Raw genomic sequence first — 14,870 nt, 5'->3', positions numbered from 1 at the left:
TGGAAATCGTAAATAGATTACTGTGATCGAGGGGATTAATGCCGAAGGTCAATCGATCCCGCCGTTTATCATTAGTGCAGGTAAAGATCACCTTGCCACTTGGTATAAAGAATATGACCTCCCTGGCGATTAGGTTATTGCATTAAGTGAAAATGGATGGACTAATAATAACCTGGGTCTCGAGTGGCTAAAGCACTTTAATCGGGCTACAGCTAAACGGACAAATAGTCGCTATTAACTCTTGATCCTTGATAGTCATAAAAGTCACCACTCCGTCGAATTCGAGGGATATTTCAAGGAGAACAATATTATCACGCTCTATATGCCTGCTCATGCCTCTCATCTACTTCAACCTCTTGATGTAGGGTGCTTTAGGCCGCTGAAAAAGGCCTATAGTCAAGAAATAGAGCATCTGATCAGATGCTTCATATCGCATATCACTAAGACCGAGTTCTTTCCTGCCTTTTATGCCGCCCACCAAGCTGCTATTACAGAAAGCAATATCAAGGGAGGTTTTAGAGGAGCTGGGCTTGCTCCCTTTGACCCAGAAAATGTCATCTCAAAGCTTGATATACAGCTACGGACTCCAACGCCTCCTATTAAGGTTATAATACCATCGACCCCTTGGACTTCAAGGACCCCAAAGACAGTAGCAGAGGCCTAATTGCATTCTAAATATCTGCAAGGAAGGATTAGAAATCATAAAAGCAGCTCCCCTGAGTCAATAATCCAAGCTGTTAAGTCTTTTGAGAAGTTAACAACTAATCTTATGGATAAGATGGCCTTACTATATAAGAGGAATCAAGAACTTGAACAGCAGAATAAGACAGTAGGGCAGCGCCGAAGGGGAAGAAGGACTATAATACAGAAAGAAGGGGCTTTAACTATAACGGAAGCATCATAAGCACTTGATCAGATAGATATTAATGCGCAGGTGACAGCTGAATCCTCAAGAGGTGGTCAAGGAAGGTCACAAGGATCAAAGCCTCGGCAATATAGTATTTGCGGAAAGACCGGGCATACTGCAAGGACCTATCAAGAGTCAATTGAGGTCAATAGGGAATAGTATAGCAATTAATTTTAATTGATCAGATAGGTTGTAGTGTTTTTATTTCTCTTTCGAGTCTTTAGGTGTAGATTGGTGGGACACTCGCTTGTGTGGGACACTCGCTTGTGATGTACGTTATGCACTATGCCACTGATCTGCATAGACCCTTGTACTCAGATTGTTACCGTACTGTGATTCGTACAAAGAGGTCCACCTGTGACCCTCGAGGTAATTATTAGTCCGGTGAGCTGTAAGTGACTAGTCCCATTTTAGTGGTAGATCTCAGGTACCACTATCTGCGTCTTTGAACAACTGACGACTTTCCTCCTCTGAACTTGAGATCGCATCATTTGGACTCAGGTATGCAGCTGCTTTCGAGGCCATTTACATCGTGAGAGCTGCAAAATATTTCTTACCCCATGGTATGAATGTATTCTAATACCACTGCAGTCCTGAGTACCTCGTGTCAAGCTTTACTCTATATCAAACTTGGAACTGAAAGTTGTATTATTACTGCTATTAATCTCAAGAGACGCCTTGAGTGAAAATAATATAAACCCAATTGAGATCGCCAGTGAGTTCAAATTATCTGAGTAGTCAATTGATTACAATTGCATAAGAAAAGATGCGTAATAGTATTCAGCAAGCTGAAGGGTTTTACTAAAAATTAGGATGCCTCTTCCCCAACGCAACAACCGCCGTGCTTAATTACCCCGCATGTTCCTGAGGGATTGATGTCTGGTGTAGTCTGGTTTTCTTTTGGATAACTTTCAAGGCATTTAGGTTCTCCGAAATAAGGCATGCCTCATGGAGGATTGTATTCATCCCCGATTGTTCGCATTTGATCTCTATCCTTTCAAAGTCGTCATCACCCGTCCGTGCCTTGCTCTTTGTAGGGGTAGAGCCGTCTTTCCTGTCAGGCACTTGGTACATATACGCCATTTGCCCGCTTAAGCACAATGTGCCAACAAAAAGGCCAGGTCGGGGGTGCCCTGGGCCTCGGGACATAAGGCGAAGTCAGGATCGCAACTTGGGAGCGTTTTCTTGAGGGACCGATATTTGACATAGTCGAGCCTTCTTTCGGACAACTATCATTAGTACTGCTGGAACCCGGGTCTCGTCACTCCGGTCTCTCCAAACTCGCATAAACCAGTTGTCGATGATTTCTTTTCTACCCTTAACTTCTCTCCAGTTGTTGACCTTAATGGTTTGCCGGCATATGCAATGGCCGTAGTATTGCTTGAGGAACCCAGATACACAAGGGGGCCGCCATGCTTGATTATTCTACTTGGCAGTCTGTTTTTTTCAGTCTTTTTTTGCCTAAATAAAAGAATAAAAAAGAAAAACAAAAAAAGAAGAAAAACAAAAAAATAAGAAAAACCCCGGCAGTCTATCTTCCGGATCGAACAAGTCTAACTCTCATCCCTACCCTGGGGTCTTGAGGTTAACTATAGCGTTATCCTCTGGCCGATCTGTTCTATTTCTAATACCCGTGAGTAGGAACTGTCTTCTCGGGATTATCAGCGATGCCTTCGATTTTCTGCAGCAGCTCGTTCTCGGGAATAGGTTCTAAAGCCACGTTCAAACACAGTCCGTACAAAGTGTTCATCGATCTCGCGGTTAAACTCGGCCTCCAGTTTATTCCTATGGTTATTTTCAGACTATAGGTTTAAATAGTCCTTCGAGGCGCAACGCATCAGCTGGATCATCCTTTTCATCTGTCTGCATGCACGGATTACAATGAAATATTCATTCAGCTCCATGAATTTCTCATTGAGGACTGTATAAGGAGTTCCCTGTTGAAGCTCATTTGGATCATGATTCAGCATCACCTGTTACAAAACTCGGCTTTGGAAAACGACACTGGAAGTATAAGGGATGAAATTACTAGGCCACTTTATGCACCTTGGGCTACAGTTCCTATAGTACTTATATTTTTATCCTGAAACTTAGGATTCCATTCTTTCTGCGACCCAGTAGCCCAAAGACAGACTGCAGGATGGAATAATTGAGCACGGCAGCGGTTGCATTGTGGAAGAGGCGGCCCGAGTCAGTGGGTAGCACAAAAGATTGTCTCTTGGGCTTAGCATGCGAAAATAAGTAACCTAAACTCATTGCCTAAATTCCATAAAGTGGTCTATTACTACTTTCATCCCTTGTGTGCCGCAAGCGGCTAAATCTTCTGATACCTTGATGCCGAGTTCGTAACGATGACACAGTCCCAAATCAAGAGCCATCTAAGCTCAACATATGCTTCTTCAGCATATTCCCAAAACTCGCAAGTTTTGCGTCAAACTCAGAGGTAGAGCCATCTAGTATATCTGCGCCCACATGTTTGTCAACAAAGTCGGCAAAGTGTAAACGAGCCTTTCGTTCCTGCTCTCGGCCTTGCTTTTGTGCTGTTGATTTATTCATGATAGGGAACTTCGAGAAATAATCCAGGTCTTTCGTTACGGTCCAACTGTACATTGTAGGATTCTCTAACAATTGGCAGGATCTGGTTGTGATGTACTTGTCGAACGGAACCAGATTCTCCCGAAATCCATATTGACAGCCTGCCGTGTCGATGACCCATGATTCCGTGGTGTATAGTAGTCCAACCTTGATCAATGTGTGCGGACAGTCCTTCAAGTCAGGACCAGGAAGCAGCTTCGGTTGAAGTAGTGGTTTTCCGATGCGCACATCCAATACCTCAATAGTCAAATAAACTCCTGTTGAGTGTGAGAAACATTTCACCTTAAAATGAACACTCGAGAATGCTTGCCTGCAAGAATCTTTCGTGTTAGGCCACTCAATAGCGCCGTGGCTGTTGTGCATTGATTAATCGTGAGAGCTGCTTCTTTATGCTGGACATTGGTCGCCAGATGATTCGGGAAGGGTCCCCGTTTGACATGAGCGGTAACGGCTCTCTGGTGTTGATACAGATACAGTATCCCGTCTTTTTCTTCGATTTTCATGAGATCAATGTCGTACAAAATATCTCGATACGTCAACAAGGCTCTTTGAAGTATGTTGGCTGCACGTAATAGTTTCTTTCGTCGCTTCATGATACGGCAATGGGATTTGTGGTCAGGCCAGTCCTTCGTTTGACAATCACGATCACAGTAGACGGTTTTCATGGCATCACCAAGGTGATATTCCGGTGCTCCAATGCATCCAGCGCAATGCATGGTTGCCTGCTTTCCACAGTTGGCGCATTCTGCTCGGTCAATTTCCATGCTAAAGAGATACAATCGTTGCTCAGAAAAGATTCAGGATGATGATTGAGTGACCCCGAATAAGGGGACATGAAGAAAATCTAGAATGGAGGTAGTGGACTCTCAAATATGGCTTGTTGCCTATGTTTGCGGGGATTAGGATGGTTGGCCTCCCGCATAAGGTGAGGCCCCCTTTCACCACCAAAGGTCCAGGGAGCTAACCTATACTTTAGGTAATTTTCTGCTGACATTCCCGAAGAAGATGCAAGTTTCACAGTGAAGACCAATAATGCAACAGTGTGATGACAGTAGCGTCGCAGGGCTGAGGGAGCTAACCTATACTGTAGGTAATTTTCTGCTGACTGCATTTAAACCCATGTCAATGCACTCAGCTCGTATTTACTAAACCATTAGCGGCTAGAGATACTGTTGCACATGAGTGAAGATTGCGATAACCCCTGTTAAAGTTGTACGACTAACCGCTTACTTTCTAGATAGAAGTATGAGCCATTTTCTTTATTAAGGCATGGTTATTTCCTCCTCCGCTTCCTCCAACCTCTTACCATATCTCAACTATCAACAATTTCACTATCTTTCCTTTGCTCAGTATGGTAGCTAAAGGGGTAACCGAAGAGTTGGGGGAGCAACTCAATAATGATGATCGCGATGTTGCAGACCTCTGGAAAGATGCTATCAAGAGCTATCAGAGCATTGTTGGTTTCGACCTTCAACGCAAGTTTGACAACGTGCAGTCTATGCTTGATTTTGGAACTGACCAAATGAACAACTTCCACAAGTTCAGACATGACAAGAGCAAAGTCGATCGCTTGAGGACTTTATTCTCTGCCAACTTGGACTTGGTGGAGAAGGGTGCCAACCAGATTATTGCTGCTGCATCACCAGCTTTCCCACCAGCGGCTGCCATAGGAACGGCCTTGACCTACATGCTTCAGGCTTGTCGCTCTGTCTCGGCCGACTACGATATAGTCATTGTCTTTTTTGAGGATATGAACAGCTTCCTCAGTAGAATTACTATTCTAGAGACAAGACTGCCTCAACATAAGGCTTATCAGAATTGCTTGATGGATGTTTTTACTTCACTGCTTACCATGTGCGGTTTCGCACACAAGTACATCGAGCTTGGACGTTTCAAGAAATGGATCTCCAATTTATTCAAAGGCGACGATGGAGAACTAAGTGGTGCGCGCGCCAAGATGGACAAAAACATAAAACATCTCCAGCAAGCTACTGAGTTTGCCATCCTTGGTAATACCGAAGAGACTCGTGCAATGACGTCTCAGCTGGACGCGAACCAAAGAAACCATGCTGAGATGCTCCAGCGAGTCGGTCATACCATCGACACCATTCACGAGAACACGGAGAACATCAGGGGTGATATTGCAAAACTCTTGAAGCTCTTTGGTGGGCAGAAGCAGCAAGAAAAGTCCCAAGAGAAGCCTCAGACCAACAAACCGCCCTCTGGTAACAAGGTCCGGAACTTCATGCTGATAGTGTATAACGATGACCAAGAATACAAAAGCTTGAAAGAGACACTCCTTCCAGATTCATGCAGTTGGATCTTCGCACAGCCTGAGTGGGAAGATTGGCTGAAGTTGCCCGAGGCCAAACGCCCAATCCTTGCACTTACATCGGGACCTGGTACTGGCAAAAGTCACATGGCCGCTGCAGTGTATGACAAGCTTGCTCAGAGGGCTAAGCAGGATGAAACTGGACATACTTGTGTTGGACACTTCTATTTTCGCGAACAGGAGGACACTTACAGGTTCTTCCTCTGCGGTATCATCACTGTGATCATCCAGATTGCGGAATCCAATAACATTGTTTGCGAGAAGCTGAGCGCTCAGATATCGAGAGACGACCTATCTATCGATAACAAGAAGTGGCAAGATTTGGTTAAGCATCTTCTAGTTGCTGTCTTTGGACCCGAGTCCAATTTCAATCTCTCTATCGTCCTTGATGGTTTGGATGAGCTGTTTGATTGGGACAGTTTCAAGGAATTCTTATCCGACTTTATCAACGACAAAGGCCTCAAAATCTCGCTCGTAGTGACCTCGCGACCTGATCGACTGAAGGACATTCCTCAAGGTACAAATTTGGTCGAGGTACAAGCGACTAAGGAAAAGCAAAGTCAGGATTTCAAGGCCTTGATCTGGAGCCACCTCAACTCGCTCAACAACCTCAGAAGGTTCAGTCGTTATATCAAACAGAGGGTTGCTGATAATATTGAAGAAGATTCCCCCAGTAAGTACATTTGCTGTTTATTTTTGTATCTCTCAAAGAACTAACCAGTTGTAATAGACATGCTATATGCCCAACACCTCCTTGTTCGCTTCGATGAATTAGGCCGTGAGGGTGCAGTTCTTCGAGCACTCAAAGACAAGAAACCAGAAGATCTTACCGGCATCTACGACATTCTTCTTGCTGAATGTCAGCGTCGCCTACCAGATAAGCACCAACGAGTTGCCGCCTCATTGCTTCATTGGGTCGCTTTCTCTAAGAGACGCTTATCGCTTAGCGAAGTTCAATTGCTTGTCAAGCACATTGCACAAGACGATGAATTTACTATCGAAGAAATGCCTGAGCTATTCTCCAAATTCCTGAGAGTCGGCGGTGGCGGCTATGATCCTGAAGTAGACGCCAAAATCGCGGCCAGCAAGGTTACTGCAGTCCAAGATGTTAAGCAGGAGGAGGACAACAATCATGACCGTATTTACGATGATGGTCCACTTCCAATTACTTTCAAGGAACGTTCCATAAGACTATATTTCACTAACAGCTCTAAAAACGCAGGCAAGTTTAGATGGGGACCTTCAGAGGCACATCGAACCATGGCCATGGCATGCGCTGAGTTTCTACGTACTATCGAAGATGATCAGAACAAGCTGAAGGCTCGTGCCACGTCTTTTCAAGATCACTTCAACAATATAGAGATAGACCAGCACACACATAAAGAGCAAATCGAGGCTCTTGAAGTTTGTGCGGAGGTTTTATCTAACAAGACGGGGATAGCCAAGATGCTCAGCAAGGCCAATGCCATTTACAATAATCGTGCATTGGTTTGCGCAACCCACGACAAGCTGGCGAAGTGGTACAAGCTCCTGGAAAAGCCAGAAATCAGACAGAATCTCAGCAACTTTTCAGTTGAATGGTGGGAACGCGTTGGGGCTGATCCCTCATCTTGCCGCTTCGGTGTAGCCAAGGGCTTTTTACGTGAATTGTATGAAGCGCCGGACACATCAACCTCTATTGAGTCGTGGAAACGCCTGCGAGATCTTCTCCATATGGTATGTACCTCTCCTTCGTTTGCCCCTTCTGCTTTCAAAATTAGCTTCATAATTTAACAAAGGCTAATGATTGGTTTTGCTTTGACTAGAGTGGCTTAGAAAACCTGCTTATGGACCAAGCCGTAATCAACTTTCCTGATGAATGTAAAGACAAGGACACCTATGATGAGAATATCGCTAGTCTGGGAGTTCTGAATCTCTTTGGTGACGAGATCAAGCCCGATGCAGCAGCACATCGTGCTGTCTCAGAAGTTCTTCACTCGTGCGACCTCATGGGACCTGCTGAGACAATCTGCAAACGCGCTTTGGAGCTTTGTAATCCTGGCCACCAGGAGTGGTATAAGATCTCCAACGGTTTAGTCGGTATCCTGTTGCAGCGGAAGAAGAAGAAGGAAGCGCACGAGGTAGCAATCGCTGCAGTTAACCAACTACCGACCAACGAAATGCCTCCTTCGCTCCAACGAACCGTCCATACTGCATGTGCCAGAGCGCAATGGGAACTGGGCAACTCAGAACCTGCGCTAGAATCCTACTCCAAGGCTAAAGCCAGCGACCCAGATGGAATTACCCCTGGTGAGGATCTTTCTGCCGAGCTCACAGTGGTCGAGAGAAGAGAGGACAAGACAGACTACATTCAGAAGCTCAAGAATTGGAGTCTCCTTGAGAGAATTACCTGGCTCGCGTCAGAGTTCATCTATGTTGCAGAGGAGAAACTGGATATGTTCTGCGATATCGCTTGTGAGAGAGGGGAACAGGACTTTATTGTAAGTTTCTACGAAGAAGCAATTGAGTTCCTAGACAATCTGGATGCTTCTACACCTCTACGACTCCATCTCGCACGCATCTACTTTGAAGTGTGTCGAGACCCTCAAAAAGCAATGGAAATTCTCGATGAGATATTCGATATTCACTCAACGGCCTACAGGTACCCCATTCTGGGTGGAACTGCTCTCTGGCTGATGGACAGTCTCCTTGATACGATGGCGAACGTTCAGCAGGCACTATTCCGCCAATCTCGAGATCCTGCGTACAAAGCGGAACGAATTGCTTCATTGGCTAGCCTCGATCAACGACCGTTCATAGTGAACATTCCACGAACTTCTGTCTCCTGGACCAGTGCTCATAGAGTGTCACTGGCCTACATGTATCTGGTCATGGGACCCACGGTCAAATTCCAGGAGACTATGCAGTCTCTGCTGAAAGACTGTTTCGCTGGTCTTAATGATTCTGTTGGATGGAATGATGCAGCGTTTCTCATTTTGCTAGCACAACTGTTGGGTCTCATGAGTAAGGCGCTGCATGGCGACGAGAAACTACGCAGATATGCTCGAATTGTGGGTTCTGCCATGTTCTCGCGACTAAGTAAAAGCGACGACGGTGAAGAGAATGCGGTCGAGGATAAAGTCGCTGTTAAAAGTGAAAGCACGGATAAATCTCAGGAGGAGGAGAAGGTCATCGCAAAGATAGATGACCAAACACAAGCCACAGACGATCAAGATGAGGACGGGCTAGACAAGACTGTCAACGAGGAAGAAGACGAAACCCCTCCCGAAGACGAAGGTGACTTGGGTCTCGATGAAGACACCTACTATGGTTGCGGAGGTTTCTGTAACCCTGAACGCGAGTTTAGGTGGTGGGGAGGTCGCTCGGCCTACCTGTACGTGACCTTTGAGTCAGGTCTCATCTGCGAGGAATGTCAGAATGAATACGACGCTATCGAGCTTGGTGAAAAGTCTTTCAAGGGCCGGTACTTTTATGGCGTTGGTCTGGACAAGATCAAGCTTCCTATCGAAGGTTGGCGCGGGGTTAAAGATGGCATGATTATGTTGGAGGGTGAGGAGTCTGTCGCTGTGGATGACTTTTTTAAGAAGCTGCAGAATGAGGTGCTTCCGAATGCGTGGGAACGTCTTTGGGCTGGTGAGGCATTTTGAGTTAAGTCTTAGTCCTTGATTTTTGATACTCTATTACTTGTTTAGGCTTTACGATTTGGGAATTTCCAGAGTTCGGTTAATACCATAAGCATTTGTGCTAGAAACATGGTCAGTGGTTACTGGTAGTTGGTTCTCACGCCAAAAGGGTCTTGACTGTTATTTGAAAAAGCGAGAATAGTTCGAGCCAGAATAGATGCTGCATATGCTGCCGACGTTAAGTAGTATTTAGTACCTAGGCAAGCTAAGTTTGAGCTCCTCCAAAGCTATCGTCCCAATACCCAAGCACTGAGCAGACAACTCCAAGGATTTGTTGAAGATCAGTACAATCCGCCTTGACAAACTCCGAATCACTCAAATCCTGCTTATTACATCCGCAATTATATTGTTAAACAGCTGTGTAGCTTTGTCATCTAATTGTTTGGGATGTTGAGATGAGGTTCACCCTCCAGGACTTGCGGGTCTTCGGTTAAATGAAAGAATGGCAAAGACGTGTCCGCCGAATCATCACGGAGAGAGTCGACGAAATTCCATGGTTCCGTTTCACCAGGCAGTTGCAGATCTGTTGTTGAAAAATCCATGTGAGGGTATTCGACCTGCTGCATCGAGGTTCCGAGTGGGAAGGTGAACAACTTCTTAATTGACTGAAGAGTACCTTCAGACCCTACTCTCGAGAAGTTAACAGGCAAATTCGACGTTTCAGAGGAAATAGCGTAAGACGAGAAAACGTCATCGCTTGAGGAGGGATGCTCAGCTGCAGGAAGAAGGATGGGTTCCAAGTTTGCTCCAACCATATCTTGTACGAGGGAAATATCGAAATGCAGGGGTGATTCTCTTGAATTTGTTTCCGGAGGTTTCTGCTCGAAACGAGTTTCAACCTTGTTAAGAAACTCGAGTAGTAGTGAGTGAAGCTGGTCACTGCAACTGGGTAACTCTCTTCCTTTTATAGAACTGGAGATGATTTGGTCCCCCTCTTTCTTCCAAACGCCACGGATTATCCCAGTAACTTCCTTGAAAATATTGTCTAGATAGGGGTTCACTGTAGGATTCCGTTTCCCAAACAGAACCTCCCAGATTTTGTTCCACTGGTCTTTCGATGATAGACTCCTCTCGAAGCGAACCTTGATGGCTTCTTGTGCAGCGGGCGAGACGCATTCAAGATTCGCCGCCGAGACCCTGGAGCAATTCGCTTGTCGAATATGGTCCTCGTAGACCTTTTGTGATGAGAACCCCTTAGAGCACCTTAGGCAATAGTAACGAGCTGTATGTCTTCTTTTGAGATGTTGCTTGACGTCTGAAATACGGGGCATTCTGAGATTGATGCACTCCAGAAAACGCTCAGGGTCAATCCTGTAGTAAGGACATGCAAATGTCTGTCCTCTCCTATTATCGGCATCATCACCGCCCATGCGGTGATCACCGTCCTCATTGACTTCACCAGCGTTTTCGTCATGTTCGGATGTGCGGCTCCTTTTCTGGGGCGCTTCACTACCCTCACCTCGCTTGGCGGGCCTTTTATTGGGGTTTGATGAAGTGATGCATGTTCTGCTATCTGATTGGGGCCAACCCGAATATTGCTCGAATATGTCAAAAGAGAGCGTGTCAGGATTCGAAGGATATTCACTCCCAATCGTCGTACCTGACATATATTTGAGTGAGGATCCCGGTGGTTGAGATGACTCTTCCTTCTGTAACAACGCTCCATCTAGCGACCATACCTGGTGTGGACTTTGGCAAGGCCATGCACCGTCGAACCAACGGATATCGGGTTGCTCTTCTTTGCAGGCATCTGGCGGTTCTGCGGGAAACGTTGACTAATGTTAGCTTCCTTCGCTCGTTCAGACGTATAACAGTTATCTCACTTGGGGCTAAGGGGCTTGGTTTATTATCTCTATTCGTGTGGGAATCGGAGACTCGCAGGCTCAACGGCGTCGGTATGCTCGATACTCTATTGAAGCATTGTGATGTGTTGTCGTTAACTTGGATATTTGAACTGGACAGCTTGGGAGGCGCATTACTAGTCATTTTCGGTCGCTTCCTTGATCTCTTAATATCACTGTCCGCGTGCAAGTAGTCTTTCATAAACGTGTTTGGCAGGTCGGCATCCGTGATATCAGATTGGCGGCCAAGATAAATGTGCCTGTCACAGTGGCAATGCCTCAAACAAATTAATAGGTATGGATGATACGAACCTAAGAATGATCAGATAGTGAAGAAGCAAGAAGGGGGGTAGGCTGAAAACGGGAGGGAAAAAAAACGCAAGGCAGATGGGGTCCAGCTACTAGAGTACTTACTATAAAGCATAATATACATACACACGGAGGGGTGGCACATTCACGTCACGGGGAAGTGAGACTTGAACGCCCACCATACAGCCTGCTATAATGGGAGACGAGCAACAAAGGCTCTTGGAGGTTTTGCGCCATGAAACAGATTAGATTATCAATTCAATAATATTCCTTATAACAAATGCATTGACCCTCGGTCATCAAACGACCATCCACAAATATTGGCGATATTAACATTATGGACAAACACAAAACAGAACAAATTTTCGCCGATGCTTAGTTATCGATCAATCCGCCTAAATGTGCGCCTTGGGCTCTGTCTTGGCTGATTTCTTCTTTGAGGGTCGCGGGCTTGGGGGCTGTACTCCGCTGCGGCTCCCAGCCAGCAGCCTGCCTTGAATATCGAGGCCCCCATCCGCCATCCAGCCTTGAATGCGGTCATTGTACAACTTGAGCGAATCGCTGTGTGAGGGTTAGTTTGTATGCCACCAGACAATCGGCGTTCGAGACGGACCTCTTGTAACTCTGGGTGGATGCAGGCATGGCGATAAGTTTGTGATGGCTTTTATCGTTTCAATGGTTTTAATAAATGTTTGAGTTCTCGATACATCACAATAAGACAAAGACATTGAAGATATTTGTAACTCCCATCTCCCACAATTGCGTCTGCTCTTCCCTCGCAATTGTGGCCAGCCATGGTAGGCTCCGCGATCGTGGACTTGAACAATTGAATATGGCTCAGCACGCAGCATTGCTCTTCGATTAGACGGGCGTGAGGAATTTGCCCCGCGCGTTGACTAACATGGCTCACCACAGATGCGGACCATGTACTGAGACAAAACCTGTAAGTGGCGGCTAGTGAAGCTGGATGGCAGCCTTGATAGGCCACGCAACTTAGCTGCAGCGTGTTTGGACGAATCAAGTTGTTGAACACGGGGGTTTGTGCAAAAAATGATCGACACAGGTTCCCCATCTTCCACAATTGCGTAAAGCAACAGGCTACCCAAGAGGCCGCCTTAGAAGCGAACCACCCCCTATTGTTCTACCTAACACCTCGAAACTGGTTCTTTGTTGATTCCAAGAGGCATTCATTGAGAATAATAATTCGTACTTTATAACGCTTGTATCCCTCAATTCTCTTCTAAGAGTTCCCTATCGTGCTATTCGTGAGGTCAATTATCATTTCGATGGTTCGGGAGGGATAAAACGTACTTTCAAGTTTCTAGTGATGACGCTGGGTCGGTCCCATCGTCCACATCCGTGTAGAGCGCCTCTTAGTGAGCCTAATTTTGTTGCACAGAACAACCTTACTTCGCAATTGAGGACAAGGCGGACAGCCGCCTCTGCGATGAAACCACAAACAGGAACCAAATTTCTGCTAAAGTTGCATCCACTCCCGGCAACATGGGACTGATCTAGGACCTCCTTATCAACTTCTTGTCCCCTTTCCGTTTTACCAAAGGTCTGGGGTTTTTTCTTTGCAATATCTCGGTGTAACTAACGGCCAGCTGCATCATGTTTTCCGCTTTTAGATTTGTGCCCCGTCACAAATCGTCACCAATGAATTCTGCTACATCACCCTCTCACAATAGACTTACCAAACGGCAACTCCTATCACATTTGTTCAAACCTAAATGCAACCACAGTGAATCCGGAGTTACTTCAATCGCTAAACGTCTTTCTACTTTTACATTGGACAACAGTGACAGCAACAGCGACGGTGTTTACCCTACACTTCATTCGCCGTCGTCTGTTGATCAGAATGGTAATGCAGCTTGCTCCAATAACATACCTGCACGAATGTCTTTCAACGCAAACTAACGTATATCAACTCAGGGTTTGACACGGATATTGTCACGGCTGCAGCTAAGTTGACCCTACTAAGCAATGGCCAATACAACACTGTTGGGACTAGCGAACCCTCGAGTCAAAAGCGCCCCCCAGATGGTTCACACCAGCCTGGTCGGAACGGGAAGAAGCAGCGTCCAAACAAAAGCCCCAACAATGGAGTCGGTAGGGATACGGGTGACGGAAATAACCAGGGAAATAGCAGAGCCCCTCAGCCAGACGGGCCCAGATACCCTCAGCCCAACAGTCCACCCTCCAAGATGTGGGAATGTCCTTTGCACAAGCGCGATCCAGATCGGTATCCGATCTGTAAAAGCATTCGCATGCACCGTGGTGTTTCGGATGTCACTACACACCTCCAAAGGAAGCATCTGGTCAAGGAAGTCAAAATTGGGCCTGGTAGCAACGTTCAACCTAGAGATGTTGCTCTGTATTGCCCGTGGTGCCGCGACCAATTTTACGGGCCAGGCGCTGACGGTAGGCTCTGTATTCATTTGGAAACCTGTAGATCTATCAATCCTCAGGCCACTATTGAACAAACTGGAGTATTTTTGCCCAGTGAGTTCGAAGAACTTAGGGAAGACCTTCGTTCAGGGTCTGACGACGTTGAGAAGTGGAACATGATTTGGAAGAAGTGTTTCCCAGGGGCAGGCCTTCCAGCATCACCATACCGGGATGTCGGGGCTCTTGTCCCCCGCTCGCAAGCTGAACTAAGCTTCCAATCGGCTTTTGATTCTTCTTCCATTGCCAGCGCATTTTTGACTAAGGATGACATCGAATCTATCATCAACCAAGCCTTGAACGAAATTTATCCTGGTTCTTCATCAGCAGCAGCCGAGCCCCAAGATAGCGTTGCTATCCTGCCGCAAGTCCAGAACCAACCAGCACAACCGCTATTTCACCAGCCAGGTTTGCTCATCCCACCACAAAATATTGAGCGAGGCTCGACATATTTTACGGACACCGACCCTTTCCACCAGCCGCATCAGCTGGATGCAGGTCATGACTTGGCTATTCCGAATAATTCGCTGTCTATTGGAAATGAAGCCAGCCATTTCGCACCCTTGATGGCCAGTCCATTGAACACACGTAGCGGTGTCAGTGATCATATGCCATCTCAGCACTATGCTAGCCCTTCTTTACCAGTAACCAATCAGTATTTTACTCAGGATGAGGATGGCTGGGAGGTGTTTTCATGACTAGCTTGTAGTAATAACTATCGTTTGGTAGTTAAATATGTAATTTTCTTTATCATT

General features: G+C 46.1%; 4 protein-coding genes across 4 annotated transcripts; 2 read left to right on the top strand and 2 right to left on the bottom strand.

Annotated features, from left to right (window-relative positions):
• Positions 1–3,101: 3,101 nt before the first annotated feature.
• Positions 3,102–4,413, bottom strand: EDB82DRAFT_494636 (uncharacterized protein). The gene is made up of 2 exons (XM_065608489.1): positions 3,813–4,413; positions 3,102–3,759 (listed from the first exon to the last, which is right to left on the bottom strand). The coding sequence occupies exons 1-2, from the start codon at positions 4,264–4,266 to the stop codon at positions 3,275–3,277; spliced, it is 939 nt and encodes a 312-aa protein (XP_065464469.1). The 5' UTR covers positions 4,267–4,413; the 3' UTR covers positions 3,102–3,274.
• A 341-nt stretch (positions 4,414–4,754) lies between these two features.
• EDB82DRAFT_459229 (uncharacterized protein) lies at positions 4,755–9,654 on the top strand. Its single transcript, XM_025733040.2, has 3 exons — positions 4,755–6,507; positions 6,565–7,550; positions 7,640–9,654. Exons 1-3 carry the CDS (start codon positions 4,854–4,856, stop codon positions 9,479–9,481), a joined length of 4,482 nt encoding a protein of 1,493 aa, XP_025583987.2. The 5' UTR covers positions 4,755–4,853; the 3' UTR covers positions 9,482–9,654.
• A 1-nt stretch (position 9,655) lies between these two features.
• Positions 9,656–11,738, bottom strand: EDB82DRAFT_494632 (uncharacterized protein). Its single transcript, XM_065608488.1, has 3 exons — positions 11,497–11,738; positions 11,341–11,442; positions 9,656–11,276 (listed from the first exon to the last, which is right to left on the bottom strand). The coding sequence occupies exons 1-3, from the start codon at positions 11,558–11,560 to the stop codon at positions 9,892–9,894; spliced, it is 1,551 nt and encodes a 516-aa protein (XP_065464468.1). The 5' UTR covers positions 11,561–11,738; the 3' UTR covers positions 9,656–9,891.
• Positions 11,739–13,326: 1,588 nt separating this feature from the next.
• On the top strand, positions 13,327–14,813 carry EDB82DRAFT_522980 (uncharacterized protein; the record flags this gene model as incomplete). The annotated part of the gene is made up of 2 exons (XM_025733037.2): positions 13,327–13,531; positions 13,603–14,813. 2 exons carry the CDS (start codon positions 13,327–13,329, stop codon positions 14,811–14,813), a joined length of 1,416 nt encoding a protein of 471 aa, XP_025583984.2.
• Positions 14,814–14,870: the final 57 nt, after the last annotated feature.

Source organism: Fusarium venenatum (genome assembly GCF_020744135.1).
Source record: "Fusarium venenatum strain MPI-CAGE-CH-0201 chromosome Unknown EDB82scaffold_2, whole genome shotgun sequence".
Classification (NCBI taxonomy): domain Eukaryota; kingdom Fungi; phylum Ascomycota; class Sordariomycetes; order Hypocreales; family Nectriaceae; genus Fusarium; species Fusarium venenatum.
The sequence above is the reverse complement of the archived record's forward strand: the minus strand, read 5'-3'. Positions and strand labels throughout refer to the sequence as shown.